This window comes from Diceros bicornis, chromosome 24 (genome assembly GCF_020826845.1).
Source record: "Diceros bicornis minor isolate mBicDic1 chromosome 24, mDicBic1.mat.cur, whole genome shotgun sequence".
NCBI lineage: Eukaryota > Metazoa > Chordata > Mammalia > Perissodactyla > Rhinocerotidae > Diceros > Diceros bicornis.
The window spans coordinates 16,083,163-16,104,052 of NC_080763.1; the positions used below are offsets into that span (position 1 = coordinate 16,083,163).

Below are 20,890 nucleotides of genomic sequence, written 5' to 3' on the forward strand. Positions count from 1 at the left end.
ATGCCTTAATTCTTTTGCTGTTTACATCTGTCTCTGTCCTTTAGAGAGTTCCTGCTCCTGTCCTCCAGCAGCTCCTGCTCTGCATCTCTTTCTAAATGACGTTTTTCTTAGAAAAGCTGTAATTTTACCTTTTTTTATGTGTGTGACTAATCTTTCCGAGTCCATGATTTCTTTGCAATGTATAATACTTATGCAGACATTTTTCAAAGCAAAACAATATCCTCTGAATGTTAACCAAAATTTTGCCACCATCCTCACTTTAAGATGAAGCATGTCTTAGTGACAGAGATCACTTGAGATGTTTTCATAGTCAGCTTGCATAATAATTCGTGTAGCCTCAAGCATGAGAAACCTTTGAAAACTATACAGCTTTGCACAGGAATTCTAATAGAAACATGTCAATTTTTATTAATTCCAAAGAAGGAGTTAATTGTTGACAGCATTTCAGAGAGAGCTGCCACGAGACTAGCGTTTTATTTTGTTACCACATGTCCAGTTAATGTTACAACAAGGGAAACTACTTCCGTGCCCAAGGAAGGGCTGGCTGTGATGTTGGGCCAAAGTCAAGATGCTGACGCCTAATGGCTGTTCTAGCATTTCCAGGGGAAGGAAATAGCACCACTGCTGATTATAATCTAAGGAACTCTTCACAAGTCTCACTCCAAAGCAGTACAAAATATACAAAGAAGTTAAAAGTCTTAACACATTCCCATTCTCCAGGAGATCCTGTCTGTATCCTGTAAGAGGGAGGAATCCTGGTCCCGTTTCCTCAGGTCTTGGTCACGTTAGCTTTTTGATAGCTTCAATCCACTCAGCTCGCTCAGTCTTGCTGCTGGCCTGGATGTAATAGTGTATGTCATCCTTAGTAATCACTTTGAAGAGATTTCCCTGGACATTCCCTTTAACTCCTAGGCAGAAAAAATATCATTGAGTGAATATGTATGTCTGCTTTCAGCTGGAAACGGCTGAAAGTCAACTGAGACACAGACAAAACTACATATAATGAAGTATTTCTTAAACACAAATGTATATGGTTAGCGAATCTCACCACATGCGTGCTTTCCTCTTTTCCTCTCTTCCATTCCCTCTCCCTCGCCTGTGCCTTCCGGCCTGCCAGTGGTGTGCTGGACACTCTTGGCCAACCCCTTATGCTAACCATAGATCTACAATTTCATTCACATCAAAGAATCCAATATGTTTATGTTAAAAGCAGGCACAGATTTCACTAAATTGTTTAACTTCTTTGAACCTCAATTTCCACATCCATAAAATGGGAATAATACTATCTTCCTATATTAGCTAGCTATTGTGAAATTAGTGTGATAATAGATATTAAATGTGTTGTTAACCCTTAAGCATTGTGTAAGCTATTATTCTTAGATGAAAGCTTACGGGCCAGTGAGCACAGAAACTGAGGGGAAAGAATATTAAAGACAAGGATTATTTAGTTGTATTGTTAAAACACTAAGAACACCCCACATACCCTTTCTCTAATTCTGAAATTGGCTTCAAAACTCATACCATTCATGGTCTCATTGAGAAAGCCCTACTCAGCTCCCATAGCTCAGTCCTTCATCAGCAGAGCATTATTGAGAGGGTGGGAGGGAGGCCCTGAGATCTTCAAGCCGGGATGAAGTTGCACCTTACCAGCGGGAATGCCATTATCCTCCAGAGCAGACACCAGTGAACCACGGAGAGAAAACCCACCCACTGGCCGGTTCTCTTCCTGCAGAGGATAGGAGACCTGATTAGGAATCGTGTGGATGCACAAAAGGGAAGAAGTGCACCCTCGCCTATAACCACCCTCAGTCAGGCCAACTAAAGAAGTCAGCGAGAGTGGAGAGTAGTCTGCAGTAGAAGATGAGGCAGAACTTGGACATCATGCGGCCAAGTTATATGCACCAGTAAGGAAGTCTGGGCTCCATTTCACAGCCAGCAGCAGCAGTGCCACACCCCTCCCTGGCTTTCGGCCCTCCCTGTGGTCTGGCGGGGTCCCAGGGGGCTCCTCACACTCCTTCACCCACTCTTGGTGTAGGGAGTGGGTTCCTGACTGAAGCTCAGTGAGGGAGGAACCTCCCACTCTTCACTATTTCAAAAAATGAATGAAAATCATATATCTGCCAAGACAAGGCTGACCAGGCCGACTACAAGGGCATTTTTCTTTTCTTTAGACTGGAATTAGATCAAGTCATCATGCAATAATACTTATTGTCTGAAACTCAGAATAGCAATTCTTTGATCAATTAGAAAAAAAGCGGGAAATTAGTAAATTATAGCTTAAATATTAGATGGTAAAAGAAACTTTTCAAGGGGCTGGCCCCATGGCATAGCAGTAAAGTGCACGCATTTCGCTGCTGGCGGCCCAGGCGTGCACCAACGCACCGGTTGTCAGGCCATGCCGTGGCGGCGTCCCATATAAAGTGGAGGAAGATGGGCACAGATATTAGCCCAGGGCCAGTCTTCCTCAGCAAAAAGAGGAGGATTGGCAGATGTTAGCTCAGGGCTGATCTTCCTCACAAAAAAAAAAAAGAGAGAAACTTTTCAAAACATCAGTGAGGACAAGAGATTGAGGGGGCAGACTTCATGGGCTCTTTGGACAGAAAGGGAAGAAGAGGCTGGGAATCACCAGTTAGGAGTCCCTTTATCAGCCTACCTCACCCTCCCTAGCCACACAGTAAGCTTTGGAGAAACTAAAAGATGCTTTTCCTCTGAAAATAATGCAGATCCTCTCCCATAGGAAGTGGGGGCGGGGCAACAAAAAAACCACTGAGATGCGATGAAAGAAAAGAGTGATCAGACTGCTAGCAGTAGCTTGGATTGAGGAAGGAAAGACATAGTGCAGCAGAAGTCACAGTAGGGATGCTGAGAGAAGGGAAGGAAGTAGAGCCAGCTGCCTGCTATGCTCGGAGAGAAGTGTCTGCAAGCATGGCACATGGTACCAAGTGAGCACGGGGCACTCACTTTGGAAGGGTCGTAGTAATGCAGGAAAGCCGGGTCCTTCCTCAGAACAAAGCGCCGCACCTTCCAGTTTTTCCTCTTGTGCCCCTGAGGCAAAGAAAGGTTCAAGGCTCATTGGTAACAGCTCTGAGAAATTCCTCCCACTTCCATGCATCTAATGCCAAAACTCCAAGCCAGCCTGCTCCAATAGGACTATGTCTGAAAAAGACACTGCCAGAGACCAAGGACTGCAGTGATGTGTCACGGACTTCCCAGCGCTCAGTGACACTTTAGCAAAAACACTGTCATATTTAGTTGAGTTGACAGAGCCAACGAGGGTCAGCGCTGAAGGAAAGGGGGAGCATTACCTGGACACCACTCAGGGCACAAGGAGGACAGGGAGGCAGCAGGTGTCAACTGGACTGAGGGCTCACAGGCAAACTTGAACCCAAGGGCACCAACTTTTTAAGTGTCAACTTAATCCAAAAACAAACCTACATCTACATATACATGTGCATACAAATACAGTAAAAACGACTTTAACATTCTGCATCAGAAAAAGAGTAACAAATGATCGATTATATGTTAAAGTCTAAATGTGTAAGATAGTGACATGACTCTCTTTGGTTCCACCCCCTAGATCACAAAGCTTCCTGAGCCCTCTAGTCTGGAACAGCCCAGAGTCCCTTCCACATCCCCTCCAGCTCTTCCAGGGCCTCACCACCACCCCTCACCAGACACCAGGCAGGCCCAGCAGAAGCAGGGCCCTTGGGATAGGCAGACATTTGTGTGGATGGTGAATAACCTAACAGCAGATGGGGATCTTGATATGCAAAAGGCAGGTGACAATGACAGCACATGCTCCCAGTAACAACAGGAATGGTGCTGAGCAGTGTCCATTGTACAGACGCACATTCACAGAGGGTGTGAGACGCGCACAAACACAAGGGGTGTGCAGAAGGTCCGCTTCAGTCTTCATGTTCTGGGACTCAGTGATCTTGTTCACAGAACAGCCTTTCTATTAGGCACAGGTAGAAATGCTGCAGGTGTGACTGTGACATGGCTGCCTCCCAAACACAGTTAGGAGTGGTGGCCACAGTCAGTTTTTAAACACTGAAACTACACTGCGGAAATTCATCTTCAACCTACTGAAGTAGGTGGAGAAAATATTTATTTTTTGTTCGGAAAGTGTATCAAGAGGGCATGCAGTGTCCCATAAAAGAAGGCAGAGACCCCAGGAAACCTCAGGGAGCAGAAGGCCAGCAAATGCCAAACACCAACCCAGCTGGCAATACCCCTCCAGACAAATATGTGAACTGGGCAGTGACGTAGGTGTTGTTTTTAATGTGGTGATAATTACTAGTGTGCACCTTTTCCCTGAACACCCGTGTGTCTGGGACTCGTGTGTGCACAAGTGGGCATGTGCGTGCACCCTGACTTGCTCCCTGCAGCTGCCGCTGGGCTCCCGCTTTAGCAGAATCTGCTGATAATCAGTGCCCTCTAGCAGTCTCGGCCTTCCTCCACTTTGGGGGCATTTCTGCCTCCCCCAGGCCTGAGAACTGTCCGTCTCCTTCCTGCTGCTGGGCAGCCATACCTGCTTGGCCAGATAGCCTTGTTTTACCACTGTGCCACTAAGCTCCATGGTGCTGAGACTGATTTCTTCCTTGGGGCTTATCTCCTTCTTGTAGCTCTCAGCCTAGTGGGAAGGAGAGAGCAAGGTCTCTGTTACAGAAAAGTCCCAGTTCCAAGCTACGGGGCTACCATAGGGGAAAGAAAATTCCTCAATAGAGAAACCCCACTCCCCCAACCCTAGGCCTCTCACCCATGACTGTGGCCCTCTGGCTCCCACTCTGTTGCCTCCTCCTTCCCTCTGCCCCGGTGGCAAGAGGAACCCACTCCCCAACTTACAAAAGTGTACAGGGCCGTGGAGTCATCCAGGAACTGCTCGGCCAGATCCCCAGAGCGAATGGCTCCCACGCTTCGGGTGCCTACCGGCCTAAGGAAGTTCTCCTCCATGAGCATGGAGGCCAGGGTCACGGCCTCCAGACGGTTGGCAGCAAAGCTGTTGGAGATGAGCCAGTCCACCAGGGAGGAGCCTGCATCAGGGCAAGGGCAGCACCAGTCAGACAACAGGCTACACACCACCCTCCTCCAGCTGTGACCTCATTGACCTTGACCTCCTGGGAAGCCTTAAGGCTCTACCCACGAGCAGACTGAAGGGCATATCTGCTACACAGGGCCGTGGCTGCACGTACATGTAGCCATCTCAGGCCAGCCCATTGGCCAGCAGGCAGCCCTAGCCTCGACACGGGCTGGTCAAGCACAGCTGAGTCCCGGATCACCATGCCCCAGGTTTCCACTGCCTGGCCCGGCCCCCGAGGGCGGAGGCTCACCTATGAAGCTCTTTTTGTAGGTGCTTCCCTGCTCCATGTTGGGGCTTGACCGGATTCCGCTGCTGCTGTCGCGCATCTTGTCTATGATACGACTACACAGAAGGAAGGCAAAGGAGAGGGGACCCTCATCACACTGACAAGTATGAGGGTGGGTCCAAGAGTCGCTGCTAAGGGTACAAAGCAAGTGGCAAATGGTAGGATACACGTCACAAAGAGAGGGGTATTCCGCTATGCATCAGAATTTGAGAGGTAGGGGTTTAGGACGTTTCTTTTCTTCTTGCTCATAAATGTTCTAATATTTCTATACTAGACAGGCATTACTTTTGTAGTAAAACTAAAAAGCTGTGACTTTTAATTTACAAACAAAAGAATGTACAATAATGATTCTCTATGATCTACTGCATTAAGTCCAAACTCCTCCAGCTACTTCTCAAAGTCACCCATCACTTGAACCCACTCTTATCTGCTGCTGCACCTCCCTGTCCTCACCGTGGTTTAGCAGTGCCCTAGATGCACAATCAAGATTTCAGGGCCTGGTTTGGAGTTTTTTGTGAGCCCAGGAATGGACTCATACTGCATCTTTGACAGGTATACCAGTTCTGCTGCCTGGGAGGTTAGGGGGTGCATCGTAGATGGGCTGTTGTAACAGTTTCCACGGGAACTCCTATCCTACATCCCTACTCTACAGTATCACCTCCACCACTGACCTGCTTTCCTTCTGTTCTGTGGGACGATTCCTGCCACCAATGGAAGATCTTTTCTCATTTCCTATTTATGTACTTGGTCTGGAAAGCCCCTGAGATGAGACAATGTTAATTCCCTTTTGCACCTCCTGAGTATCTGGTGCAGTGTATGGCATGCAGTAGGCACTCAGTAACTGTTTCTTGAATGAATGAGGAACCCCACAGAGCAAGAACGCAACTGCTACCAGAACATATCATTCTTGCCATCAGGCTGCAAGCAAGACCAATGACTTGGTAAGTGGAGATTCCTGGGAAGCTGTGACACAGCCCTGGACACCCTGGCAGAAACTGGAGGAAGGGTTGCAAGACACTGAGGTGGGCAAAAGTAGCTGAGGCCCCAAGAGGTTACAGAGGAGTAGGGCGGGTAGGTGGGGCCATTCTCAGGCAGAGAAAATGATATAAAGAGGACAGTGACGGCGGAAGGCCCTGAAGCACAATGGCGGTACCAGTCAAGCCTGTGTAGCAACAACAGAGCCCCCTCTCCCCACTGTGCACAGACAGAAGAGGCTGCAGCAAAGCCAGAGAGGGTGAGGGGTGGGAGGCCAGGCACTCACTGCAGGCTGATGTGAGGGGGCAGCTTGAAGGAGTTTTTCAATATGTGGAGTTGCTGGACCTTCCCTGGCTGCCCAGCGTGAATAGCCCCTGTTATCTCAAAGGCCCAGGCATCCCTTTCCTCTCGAGAACAGGCCTCCAGGAAGTACTCTGTGGATGTTCGAGTCTTCAGCTTAATGAGGAGCTGTGGGAAGAGACAGCCAGTCAGACCAGCACTCAGAGGCCGAGCAGGCAAGAGGACGCTGGCTGGGCAGCAAAAATGATGGGGCCGCAGCGAACCCAGGAAACCATGTGGTCCAGTGACTGCCGAACGCCAGACCCCTCCACCACAGCCCAGCAGGTGGTCTTGAAAGATACAATGGTACACCTCCGGTGAAGGGAGCTCACGGCCTCAAAAGGCAGCCTTTCCCTTTTGGACAGACTACTTAGCATTGGGACTGCTTCCCGGGTACTTTGCCTCCCTGCTTCTGATTCTGCCTTCTAGAACTACATAGATTAATCTCACTTCCTATGACAGCCCCTGTGCTGAAGCGGGAAACGCACGGGCTTTCAAGTCAGACTAATCTGGATGCAAATCCCAACTCTGCCACTTAGCTATGGATGCTTGGGTATATTAAGAAACCCACTGAGCTTCAGGTATGAGGATATTAACACCTACCAAGAAGGAACTGTTATTCATACCCTTTTTGACCCTCTTTTCTTGGGTCTAAGCATCCCCAAGTCTTTCACACAGTCCTCAACTGGGTCACACTCTGCTAAATGTTCTGCAGTTGGTCAATACTCTCATAAAATATGACCCATGGAATGGAACACGCTGCTCCAGGAAAGGTCTGAGGGGTGCAGGGCAGTGTGGGCCAACACAACCCTGAGGCCACATTAGCTGGGGGCAGCAACAGGGCACCGTGGACTCATACTCCACGAAGTCAGCTGGGAGTCTTTTTCATGTAGGCCACATCTCCTCCATCTTTTAAATGTACATTTAGGGTTTTTTTGACCATTGCAGGATTTTGCATGCTGACCCTATTAAATGTCATCTGAGTAGACTGGGTCTGGCACTTCTGTTGGAAAACAGAAGAATTCTATTTCACTCTGATTCTGTTTTCTGATGTGTTAGCTCCCAACTTGCTTTGCTTGCAAACCTAATCAGCATCCCTCAACTAAACGAACAGCAAAAATGGTGAATAAGACAAGCCTGGCTCACAGTCCCAACGAATACCCTGAAGCTGTTCCTCCAAGTTAACACCGATTCACTCATCCGCACAGTGGGAGGGCGAGTTCAACCAGTTCCTATACCTGTACCATCAGTCTGCAGTTCACCATTTTAATGAAAGAATTTCAGGAGAGGCTATAAAATTCCACCTGAAATCCAGACACACTCTTTTATAGCTTCCTTAATAAAATATATAGACACACATATATAATATACTTTATAACTTAGTGACCCTGCTGGCCCCTCTTGACCTGTTCCAGCTCAAGTACTCATGAACCAGGCAGATGACAATGTGTTTGAGAATTTATGTAGAATTAACATGAAGCTCACAACTCCAGTTAGCAAATTTAACTTGTTTCCTTTTTTGAAACTTTGAACAAAGTTTTCCTGTCTCCAGCCCATTCTACCAGCTCTTCTGCTCTCCACTGATCCTTAAAGATTATTAAAGGGCATCAGGTCAACAAGCTAACCTACAAACTCTAGGGTTTAATTTATTGAGAGCTAGAGTCTTAAATTCACTTAAAAATCTAGGTTTTCCTCTTAAAATCCTCTCAGTTATCTGTAAATATTTCTTCTTTGTTCAGCATTTATTCAACAAACATTTACCTAGCATCTACTATGTGCCTAGACATGGTGTTTGCTATTTTTAGGATGCTAGAAGGAAGAAGATGAAGACCCAATCTTCTACCAGGTTCAGCATTCTCCAGCAGTCCCACCCCCACCCCAACAGAAAGCTACCCCCACCTGACTTTTTTTAACCAGAGGCACCTCCAGATTTTAGTGGAAATTCTAGAATGACATCTCATTTTCGCAGCCTCCTAGCCTGGAATGACATTCAATGCCTCCCTCTCCTTTGCCCTCAACATCCAGTCAAGCACATCCTATCAATGTTTCCTTCAATAATGTTTTCTCATGTTTAGCCCTTCTTTTTGCCTTATTTCATGCCTGATTATTTTAATAGCTCGTTTTGTTTTTTTATTTGAGAAAAATTTAAAACTACAGAAGAGCAAAGAGGTTAGCATAGCGTAACAAACACCAGTAAACCCACCACCCAGAATTGACCATCATGAATATTTTCTTATACTTAGAAGTTTCGTCAACTGGTCTGGAGGAATCAAAAAAGAAAAACATGATAAGAAAGAAGAAAATTGTAAGATCTCTTCATAATGGACTTAGTAATCTTATTAGGAACCGAGCTTAGCTCCTCATTTTAGTCTTCCTAAGAGAGTTTTTATCAGTCCATTCTCACACTCAAAACCTTCAACGGCTCCCCGTTATCTCCATCTGGCCCTAGCCAATCTCCCACTGCTCTCTCAGTGAACATTCCCCTTTGGCCATACTGGCTGTCCTCATCTCCAAATCTATCCCAATCTCTCATCTTACTTTTACTCAAGACCTTCCCCCTGCCCAGAACATCTGCCTCTCTCCTCTTTCAGATCTTTGCCCAAATCACTATTCCTCTCAAAGCTTGCACCTGACCCAGACAGCCTATAAGGATGTCTTCCTCCTCTTCAGGAATACAACGTTCTCTAGCTAATGATGTTTGTACCATCATTTGGAACTCCGAATGTTTTTCAATTAACCACTTGCTTTGATAATAAAATTAACTTAAGAAGAAGCGATCTTACCATTTTCTTCCTTGACTCCTCCAAGCCTAGCAAATTTCTTGGCATATAATGGGCCCTCAACAAATGATTGATTCAGATACGTTTTTGATGGTAGGGTTGAAGCTGTCCCTGACTTTTGGAACATGCACCCCTCAGGGGATGAAAACCATCATATTGAACCCCAAAACAGCAGTAATTACTCACATTTGTGTAGTACCTCCTAGCCTACAAAGTGTTTTGACAGACGATTACCTTCACGATCCTCATCACAACCACAGGAGATAATCAGGTGTCATTATTTTATCCCATTTTATAGATGAGGAACTAAGGCTCAGAGAGGTTCAATTACTTGCCCAAGGACCCATACCTGGTACATGGTACAGCCAGGATTTGAATCCAGGTTTTTTGCTGATAATTCAGCTCCTCCCATTGCGTCCCGTCTTCACTAAAGAGGTCAGAGGTGGGAGGGTCCGGGGCGGGAGGAGATGAGAAGCAGGGGCCTTCACTTACTGGACGGTTTTCATACTCCAGGCAGGGGCAGGTGATGGTACAGCCATCCAGAAGGATCCGACCCTTGGGAGGGGTCACTTTCCGACCCCCCTCCAGCTTGTAGTACAGCAGCGTGTTCTGCCGGAGGATGAACCATCGCGCCTTCCAGTTGTGGACAATGTGACCCTGAGGACAGACAGGACAGCCCTGCTGTGAGGTGGCCAAGGGGACAACATTGTGTTAGGGAGAGGTGTCCCATAGCACAGGCAGCCACACTGTGCCGTGGAATCAACTCTCCAACAAGGGGGACAGTATTATCTTTTGTGTGTGTGTGAGTGTGTGATCAAGATCAGCCCTGGAAGACTGGCCCTGGGCTAACATCCGTGCCCATCTTCCTCCACTTTATACGGGACGCCGCCACAGCACGGCCTGACAAGCAGTGCCTTGGTGCACACCCAGATCCGAACCCGGGCCGCCAGCAGCGGAGCGCATGCACTTAACCGCTATGCCATGGGGCTGGCCCCAGTATTATCTTTTTTTTTTTTAGCCTAACATTTTTTTTATTTTGAAATAATTTCAGAGAAAAGTTGAAGAATAAAGAACTTTTTTTACATCACCATTTAAGAGTAAACTTTTAACATGATGCTCCATCACTTCTGAATATTTTATTGTGTATCTCCTTCCAGCATAACCACAATATAACCATCAACATCAGGAAATTTATATTAATGTATTATTTTCATCTATTCCACAACCACATTCAAATTTCATCAATTGCCCCAATAATGTCCTTAGTAGCAAAGGATCCAGTTCAGAATCACATGTTTTACTTTCATTTTCATGAAGAAAGCATTATCTTTGTCTGGATCTCTTTGTCATCTCTTTTGATGGAACAAAGACCATTGGCATTGACTTTCTAGTTTCCATTTGGCCTTTTTTCTGGTTATAAACTTTGAAAGAAACTGAAAACTATACAGAAGAGAAAACCCTACTACTAGGAGACAACTATTGTTAACATTTTGTATTTCCTTCCAGTTTTTACTTTCTAGTTTGTAAAAAAGTCAGGACCATATGACATATAGTTTTATCTTCTAGTTTTTGTTCTGTGATTTTCTGAGCATCTTCTCACACCATTCAACTTTTTTAAGACATATTTTTTAATGATCCCTAGATGGATACATCATTTGCCTGTCAATCTCCTGTTGTTTGTAACTGAGGTTGTTTCATTTTCACTATGATAAACAATTCTGCACTGAATATCCGTGCACATAAATTTTGATCTGCCTCTCTGATTTTTTTCCTTAGGATATATTCCTAGAAAGAATATTACTAGTCAAAGGATGTGGGCAATTTGTAAAGTTGACGCCTCAAATGGTCTACCAGTGTAAGGACCCTAACGCCCAGGCCAGGTGTGGCAGGCCTAAAAGGCAGGGGAGTTTTGGGCACTCTCAGGTGGCTCTCAGCGCCAATGGACAGGATAGTCAGATGAAGGCAGAGAGCCTGCATCTAGAACAGACCAACAGATGGGGGAACGTCTGCTGAGGAATCAGAAAGGAATGAGTTTAGCATACAGCAACTTTCTTGGCGTATTTCCCAGAGCAGAGCCCAATTAGGGTTAGGTTCTAACCAAGAAGGGTGCGGTTTAACTGAATCAGAGACCATTTCCCCGATTCTCTCATTTCTTCACCTAGCACTTATTCATTTCAAAGGCCCTTCAGTTCTCACCTCTGAGGGGCTGTGATTCTACTCCACGCTCAGCGTGCACTGAGTGCTGTCAGGGAACCAGAAGCTGTAGGAGTCACTGTGTGAGCCCTGGCCCGTGCCCAAATGCAATTTACTGTGACAACTAAATAAAACGTGTAACAAAGCTAGTCTGACAAGAGTTTCTTAATATGTCTAAGTATTATGCTACATGGTGATCAAGCTGTTCACACAGGAAGACTTATGTAGTCAGGCTGATTTTTACATTTTTGGTCTCTTCCCTCTATCCTGTTCTTAGAATCCACATGTAACGTGACAGCTGACAGCTTTCCTTGACAAGGGCAGTCATGTTTAAGGAAACAAAAAAGATTTGGCTCTGACTCCTCAGTAATTGGGGTTCTCTACTGCTCTCCACGTGGCCCAGACTCAGGTCCCCTTTCCCGATGACCCCCTACTGAGGAGTCCCTGGAGTAGCATTAGCAGTAAACTGCTGTCACACAGGGTGTGGCTTGTGTGGGGACAGGAGAGTGCAGTCTAAGCTGATGGTTTAGGGGCTGGTGTGAGGGGGAAAAGGTGAGAGGACAAAATAATCTTAAACCTTAAAACATAGGTGTTGGGCTGAATTATGTCCCCCCTCCAAAAAATTTATACGATGAAGCCCTAACCCCCCACTACTTCAGAATGTGACTGTATTTGGGGATAGGGCCTTTAAAGAGGCAATTAGGCTAAATGAGGTCACTAATCCAATCTGACTGAGGTCCTTACAAGAAGAGGAAATTTGGATATACAGAGAGACATCAGGGATGCATATGCAGAGAGGAAAGACCACGGGAACAGACGGCAAGAAAGTAGCGATCTGCACAGGGAGGAGAGAGGCTTCAGAAGAAACTAACGCTGCTGACACCTTGATCTTGGACTCCAGCCTCCAGCACTGTGAGAAAATAAATCTCTGTTGTTTAAGCCACGCTGTTGGTGGTGTTTTGTTACGGCAGCCCTAGCAAACTAAAACAATAGAGAAAGGAGAAAGGAGACTGGAAATGTTAGGGAGAAAAGTGTAACAAACAGATGTTGAGCAGAACAAACCAATACAAAGAAACTGTGCTTTCCTGGACAAAATGCTGCCTTCCCCAGAATCCCTGGCACAAAGGGAACAGGTAGGTGACCAAGTCGCTGCCAGTCCCACGCGTGGGGCACTGATGCACGTGTGGCAGCAACCAAACATGGGGAAACGGGAATTTTTGGCATGGACGGTAGTGGAAGAACAGGGTCTTCTGACACCCAGTCCCGAGTTATCAGGGACAAGGGGCAAAGGGCGTCAGCAGTGACGTTTGCACTACAAATGTCTGGTGGTACTGTTGGGTATTATCATCTGGCTGCATTGTCCCTGGAGGTATAGCATCCCAGCCAGGTCCCAAATATTCTTGAGTTACTTAATATTTATTATTCTCCGTGAAATCCCTTCTGTTCAAACTCACTTAAGTGGAATGTGTTATGAGCAACTAAGAATCCTGACTGATGGCAAAGGGATTTACTATGTAGGTGGAAAACTCGAAGCAGCTGGTGACCCTCATAAAAATGTTCAAATTCCTTGACCCGATAATTCCACTTCTGGGGATCTGTGCTAAGTAAATAATCTAGAATGTGCAAAAGTTTTTATGTATTGAGACACTTAGAGGATCATTGCTTATGATAGTAAAAAAAAAATGCAAACTATTCTAACCATGTAGCAATATGGTGCCCAGTGCGGCTGCAGTGGAGGAATTCCAGTCCTACCTGATGGTAGCAGAGGCCACTGGTGGAGTCCTCAGGTCAGACCCAGCAGTCTGAGCCTCCAGGAATCCCAGCGGCAGTGGGCTTTGACATGGGCAAAGCACTTTTACTTACATTACTTCATACAATACCTAAAAATAATTCTAGTAGATATTTTAGAAAATTTCTGGAAGGATACCCCAGAAATGTTAATAGTCGTCACCTCTAGGGACTAAGATTGGATACAAGGTGATGAAAATGGAAACTTAATTTTCATTTTTTACACTTGAGTAGTTTACTAGGTTTTTTTTTAAATAATATGCATGTATTATTTTTATAATGGAAAATGAATTTAAATTCAAATAAACAAAAATCCTGATGCGATTAGGGAAATAATTCACTCACTTATCTATTCATTCAACAATCAATGACTAATTACTACTGTACCAAGCCCTGTGCTGGGAGCAGGGATACAAAGAACAAGATTCTGACCCAAGACAGTGGGGGAGACAGACAACAACCCCACTCAGCGTGATAAATTCCAGGACAGATGATTGGTGGGGTCCCCCTTGATCCCCACCTTCTGGTATTCACACCCTGTGTAGTCTCTTCTCACGTTGTGTAAGCGTTGGTCTGTGTGACCAAGAGAATATGGCAGAGTGATGGTTTGTCACTTCTGACATTGGGTTATAAAAGACTCTGCGGCTTCAGGCTTGGGGGTTCTGTCTCTCTCCCTGATCATGCAATCTGGGAAAAGCTAGCTGCCACATTGTAAGCAGGCCCTATAGAGAGGTGAGTGACTAAGGTCTCCAGCCACCACGTGAGTGAGCCTGGAAGTGGATCCTCCAGCCAGTCAAGCCTTCAGGCAGCTGCCAGACTGGGTAACATTCTAGCTGCAACCTCATGAGAGACTCGGAGCCAGAATCTTGCAGCTAAGCTGTTCCTGGATACGTGACCTTCAGAAACTGTGTGAGATAATAAATGTTCACTGTTTTAAGATGTTAAGCTTTGGGGTAATTGTTACACAACAATAGATAACTGATATAGGGCATGATGTGAACGCCAAGGAGGAACTCAGATGGAGGAAGAGCTTAGGAGAGGGTGGAGTGGAGTTAGGTAGGCTCCCTGAGGAGCTGAAAGTGGGGCTGAGTCTTGAAGGTGGTGTGGAGTTGGCCAGGTCAGGAAGGCAGGGAAGGGAGAGCATAAAACTGCCGCCGCTTTTGGGAAACTCCGAATAGTTCTTTTTTGTTTTTCGTTTTTGTTTTTGTTTTTTTTGTGAGGAAGATCAGCCCTGAGCTAACATCCATGCTAATCCTCCTCTTTTTGCTGAGGAACGGCTCTGAGCTAACATCTATTGCCAATCCTCCTCCTTTTTTTTCTCCCCAAAGCCCCAGTAGATAGTTGTATGTCATAGTTGCACATGTATGTGGGACGCAGCCTCAGCATGGCCGGAGAAGCGGTGCGTCGGTGCGCGCCCAGGATCGGAACCCGGGCCGCCAGTAGCGGAGCACGCGCACTTAACCGCTAAGCCACCGGGCTGGCCCTGAATAGTTCTATACAGCTTGGGCTCAGAGGCCTGCGGGAAGGGATGGGGGAAGTGATGCGGGCCCTTTTGGCTTCAGGATCCATGTTGTTGATTTTGATCTTTATATTGTGGCCAGAGGGGAAACTTTGAAGACTTTTAAGGAGAAGAATGACAGCTTAGGTTCTCCTGTGAAAAAGATCACCCTGACCACACTGTGGCAGAACAGCTGAAGGAAGCGGGTCAGACTGAGGGATGAGCTCAGTTGCAGGCTGCTGCAGTAATCCACAAAACGGGAAGGAGAGCACCATGATCCCCGCTCTACAGAGAAGCCACGCCAGGCTCAAGGGCACAAGGGACTGGTCCAAAGTCACCAGGCAAAGGGGGTCAGAGGCCAAAAACACAGCGGTACAAGCTGAAAAAGAACCCAGGCCTCCCTCTCCAGGTTCCTTGCCTGTAAGTGGCTTGCTGGGGCCAGAGGCCAGCTGGACTGTGAGCGGCTCTGAGTTCCTAGAGCCCCTTTAGGGAGAAGGAGAAGGGTCCATAAGCTGGGATGGCAACCCTAGGGCTGGGCTTAAGAGGCACAGAATGTGACAGCTGGAGAGACCCTTTGAAAAAGCCTATTCTACTCCCTAACTCTAAAGATGAGGACACTGAGGCCCAAAAAGGTCTTGCCCAAGGCCCTACAACCTTGAACGAGCAGAGACGGTACCTGTTATGGGTTGAAATGTGTCCCCCAAAAGGTATGTTGAAGTTCTAACCCCCGATACCTGTGAATGTGATTTTACTTGGAAATAGGGTCTTGGCAGATACAATCAGTTAAGATGAAGTCTTATTGGATTAGGGCCACCCTAATCCAAGATGACTGGTGTCCTTATACAAAGAGGAAAATTTGGACACTAAGAGACACACAGGGAGAAGACGGTCATGTGATGGAGGCAGAGATTGGAGTGATGCATCTACAAAACAAGGAACAGCAAGGATTGCCTGCAAATACCAGAGGCTAGAAGAGGCAAGGAAGGAGTCTCCCCTGTAGGTTTCGGAAGGAGCATGGCCCTGCCAACACCTTGATTTCAGACTTCTAGCCTCCAGAACTCCTTCTAGTCTGCATATTTTTTTCTTTACTCATACCTCTTATATTTTTACTCCTTGGGTTATAACATTATAAACATTTGTAACATCTGCATAACCATAATTTACTTAATCATTTGTTTATTTGGAGGGACATATATATAGGTAGCGTCCAGTTTTTTCACTACATAGATAACATTCGGTCCATAAAGCTTTTATGGTATTTCCTTGGGATAGAGTCCTACAAATGAAATTTCTAGGCCAAAGTGTGTTAACATTGCAATGTCATTTTCTAAGAGTGCCGTTCAAGGTATGAGTGGTATGAGCAGGGCAGCAATGCCTGAAGTGTCTCAGCCTCTTCTTAAAGGAAAAGCAATAATATGCCATACACAAAAATTAACTCAAAATGGGTTAAAGACTTGAATGTAAGACCTGAAACCATAAAACTCCTAGAAGAAAACATAGGCAGTACGCTCTTTGCCATCGGTCTTAGTGGTATCTTTTCGAATACCATGTCTACTCAGGCAAGGGAAACACAGGAAAAAATAAACAAGTGGGTCTACAGCAGACTAAAAAGTTTCTGCAAGGCAAAGAAAACCACGAATAAAACAAAAAGACAACCCACCGACTGGGAGAAAATATTTGCAAATCACACAACTGACAAAGGGTTAATTTCTGAAATATATAAAGAACTCATACAACTCAACAACAAAAAAATGAACAACCCAATCAAAAAATGGGCAGAGGATATGAGCAGGCATTTTTCCAAAGAAGATACACAGATGGCCAACAGGCACATGAAAAGATGTTCAACATCACTAATTATCAGGGAAACACAAATCAAAACTACAATGAGATATCACCTCACACCCGTCAGAATGGCTATAATTAACAAGACAAAAAATAACGAATGTTGGAGAGGATGTGGAGAAGAGAACCCTCATGCTGGTGGGAATGCAAACTGGTGCAGCCACTGTGGAAAACAGTATGGAGACTTCTCAAAAAATTAAAAATAGAAATACCACATGATCCAGCTATCTCACTACTGGGTATTTATCCAAAGAACATGAAATCAACAATTCAAAGAGATTTATGGACCCCTATGTTCATTGCAGCATTATTCACAATAGCCAAGAAGTGGAAGTAACCCAAGTGCCCATCAACAGATGAATGGATAAAGAAGACATGGTATATATACTCAATGGAATACTACTCAGCCATAAAAAAGACAAAAATGTCCTATTTGCAACAACATGGATGGACCTTGAGGGTATTATGTTAAGTGGAACAAGCCAGACAGAGAAAGACAAACACTGTATGATTTCACTCATATGTGGAAGATAAAAAAACACATGGATTCGGTGAACAGATTAGTGGTTACCAGAAGGGAAGGGGGTGTGTCGGGGGGTGGGCATAAGGGGTAAAGGGGCACATATGTATGGTGACGGATAAAAACTAGACCACTGGTAGTGACCATGATGCAGTCTATACAGAAACTGATATATAATAATGTACACCTGAAACTATACAATGTTATAAGCCAATATGACCTCAATAAAATAATTAAAGTTAAAAAAAAATGGAGAAGCAGTCCTCCCCACACTGATCCCAGCTTCCTCCCTCCTCACCCTCCTTTAAAGCCAGGCCAAGGGAGCGCCCTGTGTTTTGCCTGGAGCTTTGCTTCTTTCGTGTCTGGGCGGGATTAAGAGCCAAATGCATCATGCCCCTGCCTGCCTCCCGCTTCACCCTCACCAGTGACGACTGTTCTGTACTCTGGCTTCCAGCGCAGGCCCTGCCCCGCCTCTGGGCTGTAAACCCTCCTAATCTATGGAATCCCATGGCCGCAGCCCTGCAACTTCTCCAGTGGACACGGGCTGCTGCTGCCACCAAGGAGGAAAGGGGATATGGGGGAGAGAAAACATTGAGATTGATGAGCAGGCGGGAACTGTTGGCAGGGGCAGGGGCCACATCCCTCTCCTTGCAGGAAAGGGTGTGTCTTCCGCTTGCCCCAGGGTCAGGCTCCAAATGCCATTCTTTGGGTTTGGCTGGAATGAGCTTTAGGTATTTCAGCCAAGCCCCTTCTGTGGGCTTTTGGGGCCAGACCTGTTGACTGTCCTCACTTCTCTGCACTCTGGACACCCAGGACTGGGTGGCCAGCCCAAAAGAGAACTCACATCCTTCCTTCCCTCCTTCCTTTTCTAGCCCTCCTCTGACACCATGTGGTGGTGGGGAATCATGTAAGGTAACCCCTGGAAACAGGGGGAGGCCCACAAGGGCCCATCTGAGGGGATTTGTCCTCCATAGGCCCCTGTCAGTGCCCAGCTATCCTGGCAATCAACAGTGCCCACCAAAACCCCCTGCCCAACTCACACTCTCCCTCTCACGGTCCAAGCTGCAGGACAGCAGGAGACCACAGAAATTCCCCATAGTTTGTCTCTCTGAGGTGCAGCCACCTCCACAAACCACAAGGGACCGGCCTATCGCTTTAATGGCAGTGGCACGAAGCGGGCGTGGAATTCTGTACCTGCTTGTTTCCAGTCTGACCCTTGATCCGGCATCAGCCTCTTACCACTTTTCCTGTTTACAGTTTTGAGCAAACAACACATCCGCCCTCCTATATCAAATAATGTGTAACATAACACAACTACATTACCTGTGGACCTGAAAGCCACTCGAGACTTCAGGGCTGATCTGGCCGCCAGGGGAGGTAACCGGAAGGAGAGCACCTTCATCCCTCTTCATCCATCCCCCTCCCAAAGGCCCATCCCCAGATCTATATGTCTGTGCGCTCTGCTATTGTTAGCATAAATGTTTAGTGTGAACATCACTGCTGAAATTTAAAAGAACTTTAAAATATCGAACTTCCTCTTGCAACTGCTCTTTGGTTCATTTTCTACCTTGATCCTGTGTCCCATTTTCCTCTGGACTCCTGCTTGCAATGGGAAAGGCCACGTGGGGTGATGAGAAGGACTGAGGATGGAGGTTCTAGTCCTAGCTGTCCCCTGGGGCTCTGGGCAAGCTATTTCATCTTTCCAACCCTCAGTGTCCTCATCTGTAATAGATTGATAACGATACCCACCCTGCCGTGGACGGGAAAAGGCCTGGAGTCAACCTGAGCAGGTTTGATCCTGCTCCATCACCCACTAGCTCTCAGATCCTGAGCAAGCGGTTTAATCTCCTTGAGCTTTGTTTTCCCCTTGGAGAAAGGGGGGTAATGTGGTACTACCGCCCTGTGGGACTGTAGGAGAATTCAAGACCGGTGCACAGTAAGTGCTGAAGAACCATAGGCTTCCTCCTCACTCAGGGGTTACCGAGGAGAGGATGCATTACACGGACGTGCGCTGCGAACTACAGAGCACACTTACGTTGTTTCAGTACATCATATTTAAATGCTATACTCCTCATATTGTAATACGCTGTTTTAATTAAGCTTTTCGCCTCGGTAGCCGCCACCCGCACCCCGCGTGCCCTAGCCAAGCGGGATTCTCCTCCTTGCCTATGCCCTGGCGCCTCTTTTCCATCTAAGGCTGGCCTCCAACCCCCGCCCCCGGCTCTCCGCGCGGACGTGAGCCCGGCCCGGCAGCGCCCCGCCGCCCGCTCCCGCCGCGGGCTGGGGACGGGGACCCGGCTCAGGTGAGTCGCGCCCGCCGCGGGCCGCCTGGGCAGTGGCCGGAGACGCTCACCCTCTTGACGAGGAAGCCCTCCTTGAGCACGCCGTCCTCCATGTCGCCGCCTGCACGCGAGGCCTGCGGGCCCTCCAGGTGCGCGGTCCCCGCGCCGCCGTCCCGCGCGCTCCTCCGCGCCCGCTGCGCCCGGGAAGCGCCTCCGACCCGCCGGCGCCGCCTCCCTGGCCCGCGTCCAGAGCCCGGGGCCGCGGGCCGCCCGGGCAGGAAGCCAGACCGGGTCGGGATTTCTGACCTGCTTTCCCCCCGCAGGTGCCTTAGGGTCCGTGGTTGGTCCTCAGGGTACAGGGTCAGCCACCTCTTTGAGACCTGCGCGCCCTGTGTCGCCCCTGGAGCCGTCCCCGCCCCTGCTCTCCCTGACTGGGCGGGCTGCCCCCTCCAGGTGCTCCAGCGCGCCCCGCGCCTCTCACCGTGGCGGTCTCTGCCCCTCTTCCTCCGCCCCCAGCCTTAACCAGGTGCCTGCCTGGCGCTTCGTATATTGCCCTTGAGTAATTATGGAATTAAACTGAACTGAAAGGATTTCTAGGATTTGGAGTCATCCCCGGGCTCAACGGAAATAGAGGTGAGAGAGCTGAGGGGTGGAACCAGGCTAGGAATTTATCCTGGCCTCTGGTGGGGGCAGAGAAAAGTTCCCATTAGCAAGAAGCTCACAAGTTCAAGGAAGCAGGAAGCCCTCTGCCCCCAGTATACCCCCTCCCCCCAAAAAAGCTAGAGCTGAAGATTCCATCATTAGGGGCAATTAAGGGAATGCCAAAGAACTCAGTAATCTAGATAAATAATATTTTAATGCAATATTTTTAAAAAATCAAAATTAATGCAAAAAAATCCATGATGAACAAAATATCAAAATTTTAAATGACGACAGGATCAACAATGTCCTACCAGGCCATGTGGAACCTGAAACAAAAGGAAACACAGTAATACCGGTCCTGTCCAGTAATCTTTAGGACACAGCTTACTCATTGTTTGCACTGCAATGTGAAAGGCCCCATTAGGACGGTTCACCAGGAAGGGGAAAGGCCCCAGATGCCTAATAGGGAAGAGAAGGCTCAGATCAGAAGAAAGTGCCCCAGGCTGCCTTTCAGAACCAGCCTGGAGCCAACTCCCAAACCACACTGGGCACCCCTGCCCTGGAAGTGGCCCACCTCAGCCTTCTGCATTGACAGATGTTTGGTTCTCCCAGGGAGTCCCAAGGCAATGGGGCTTCCTCTCTGTTTCAAAGGGAACATAGAC

General features: G+C 47.3%; 1 protein-coding gene across 1 annotated transcript; it reads right to left on the reverse strand.

Moving 5' to 3' along the window:
• Nucleotides 1–382: 382 nt before the first annotated feature.
• PLEK2 (pleckstrin 2) lies at nucleotides 383–20,181 on the reverse strand. The gene is made up of 9 exons (XM_058567159.1): nucleotides 19,658–20,181; nucleotides 9,953–10,117; nucleotides 6,628–6,809; nucleotides 5,331–5,422; nucleotides 4,846–5,033; nucleotides 4,532–4,633; nucleotides 2,962–3,045; nucleotides 1,648–1,726; nucleotides 383–908 (listed from the first exon to the last, which is right to left on the reverse strand). The coding sequence occupies exons 1-9, from the start codon at nucleotides 19,697–19,699 to the stop codon at nucleotides 781–783; spliced, it is 1,062 nt and encodes a 353-aa protein (XP_058423142.1). The 5' UTR covers nucleotides 19,700–20,181; the 3' UTR covers nucleotides 383–780.
• Nucleotides 20,182–20,890: the final 709 nt, after the last annotated feature.

Coding starts and splice junctions, on each gene's coding strand:
- PLEK2 (XM_058567159.1), bottom strand. CDS start 19,699: ATGGAGGACGGCGTGCTCAAGGAGGGCTTCCTCGTCAAGAGG. Junction 6,810..9,952: donor TGGAGTATGAAAACCGTCCA/GTAAGTGAAGGC, acceptor CTCTTCCCACAG/CTCCTCATTAAGCTGAAGAC. Junction 909..1,647: donor GGATAATGGCATTCCCGCTG/GTAAGGTGCAAC, acceptor TTTTCTGCCTAG/GAGTTAAAGGGAATGTCCAG.